The 380-nt window shown below is 56.3% G+C and overlaps 1 protein-coding gene across 1 annotated transcript in view; it reads right to left on the reverse strand.

Moving 5' to 3' along the window:
- Positions 1-380, reverse strand: part of LOC119590844 (phosphatidylinositol 3,4,5-trisphosphate 3-phosphatase TPTE2-like) — a gene marked incomplete at its 5' end in the record, with an annotated part of 9758 nt that overhangs the window by 7903 nt on the left and 1475 nt on the right. The window contains 1 exon segment of the mRNA XM_037939601.1: positions 223-335. Coding sequence (XP_037795529.1) covers positions 223-335 — 113 coding nt within the window.

Here is a 380-nt window from a genome sequence, read left to right on the forward strand (position 1 = left end):
CACACACATTCCCTATCAACCCAACATCCCCCCCCCCATCAACCAACAACATCCCCCCCCATCAACCAACAACATCCCCCCCATCAACCCAACATCCCCCCCCATCAACCAACAACATCCCCCCCCCCATCAACCAACAACATCCCCATCAACCAACAACATCCCCATCAACCAACAACATCCCCATCAACCAACAACATCCCCATCAACAGCAAAACCTACTAGAGATTGCATCCTGGCACGGGGGGGTTGGAGGGATCCACGAAGCCCATTTCCACCTCCATCTCGTGTTGCTCGGCGTCATACTCGAGGAATTTGGTCGTCCTTTGCCACACCTGCAACGGAGGCCCAGGTTGGGTGGGAGGTTTGGCCGGGGAGGG

This window comes from Penaeus monodon, chromosome 27, assembly GCF_015228065.2.
Source record: "Penaeus monodon isolate SGIC_2016 chromosome 27, NSTDA_Pmon_1, whole genome shotgun sequence".
NCBI classification, from domain to species: domain Eukaryota; kingdom Metazoa; phylum Arthropoda; class Malacostraca; order Decapoda; family Penaeidae; genus Penaeus; species Penaeus monodon.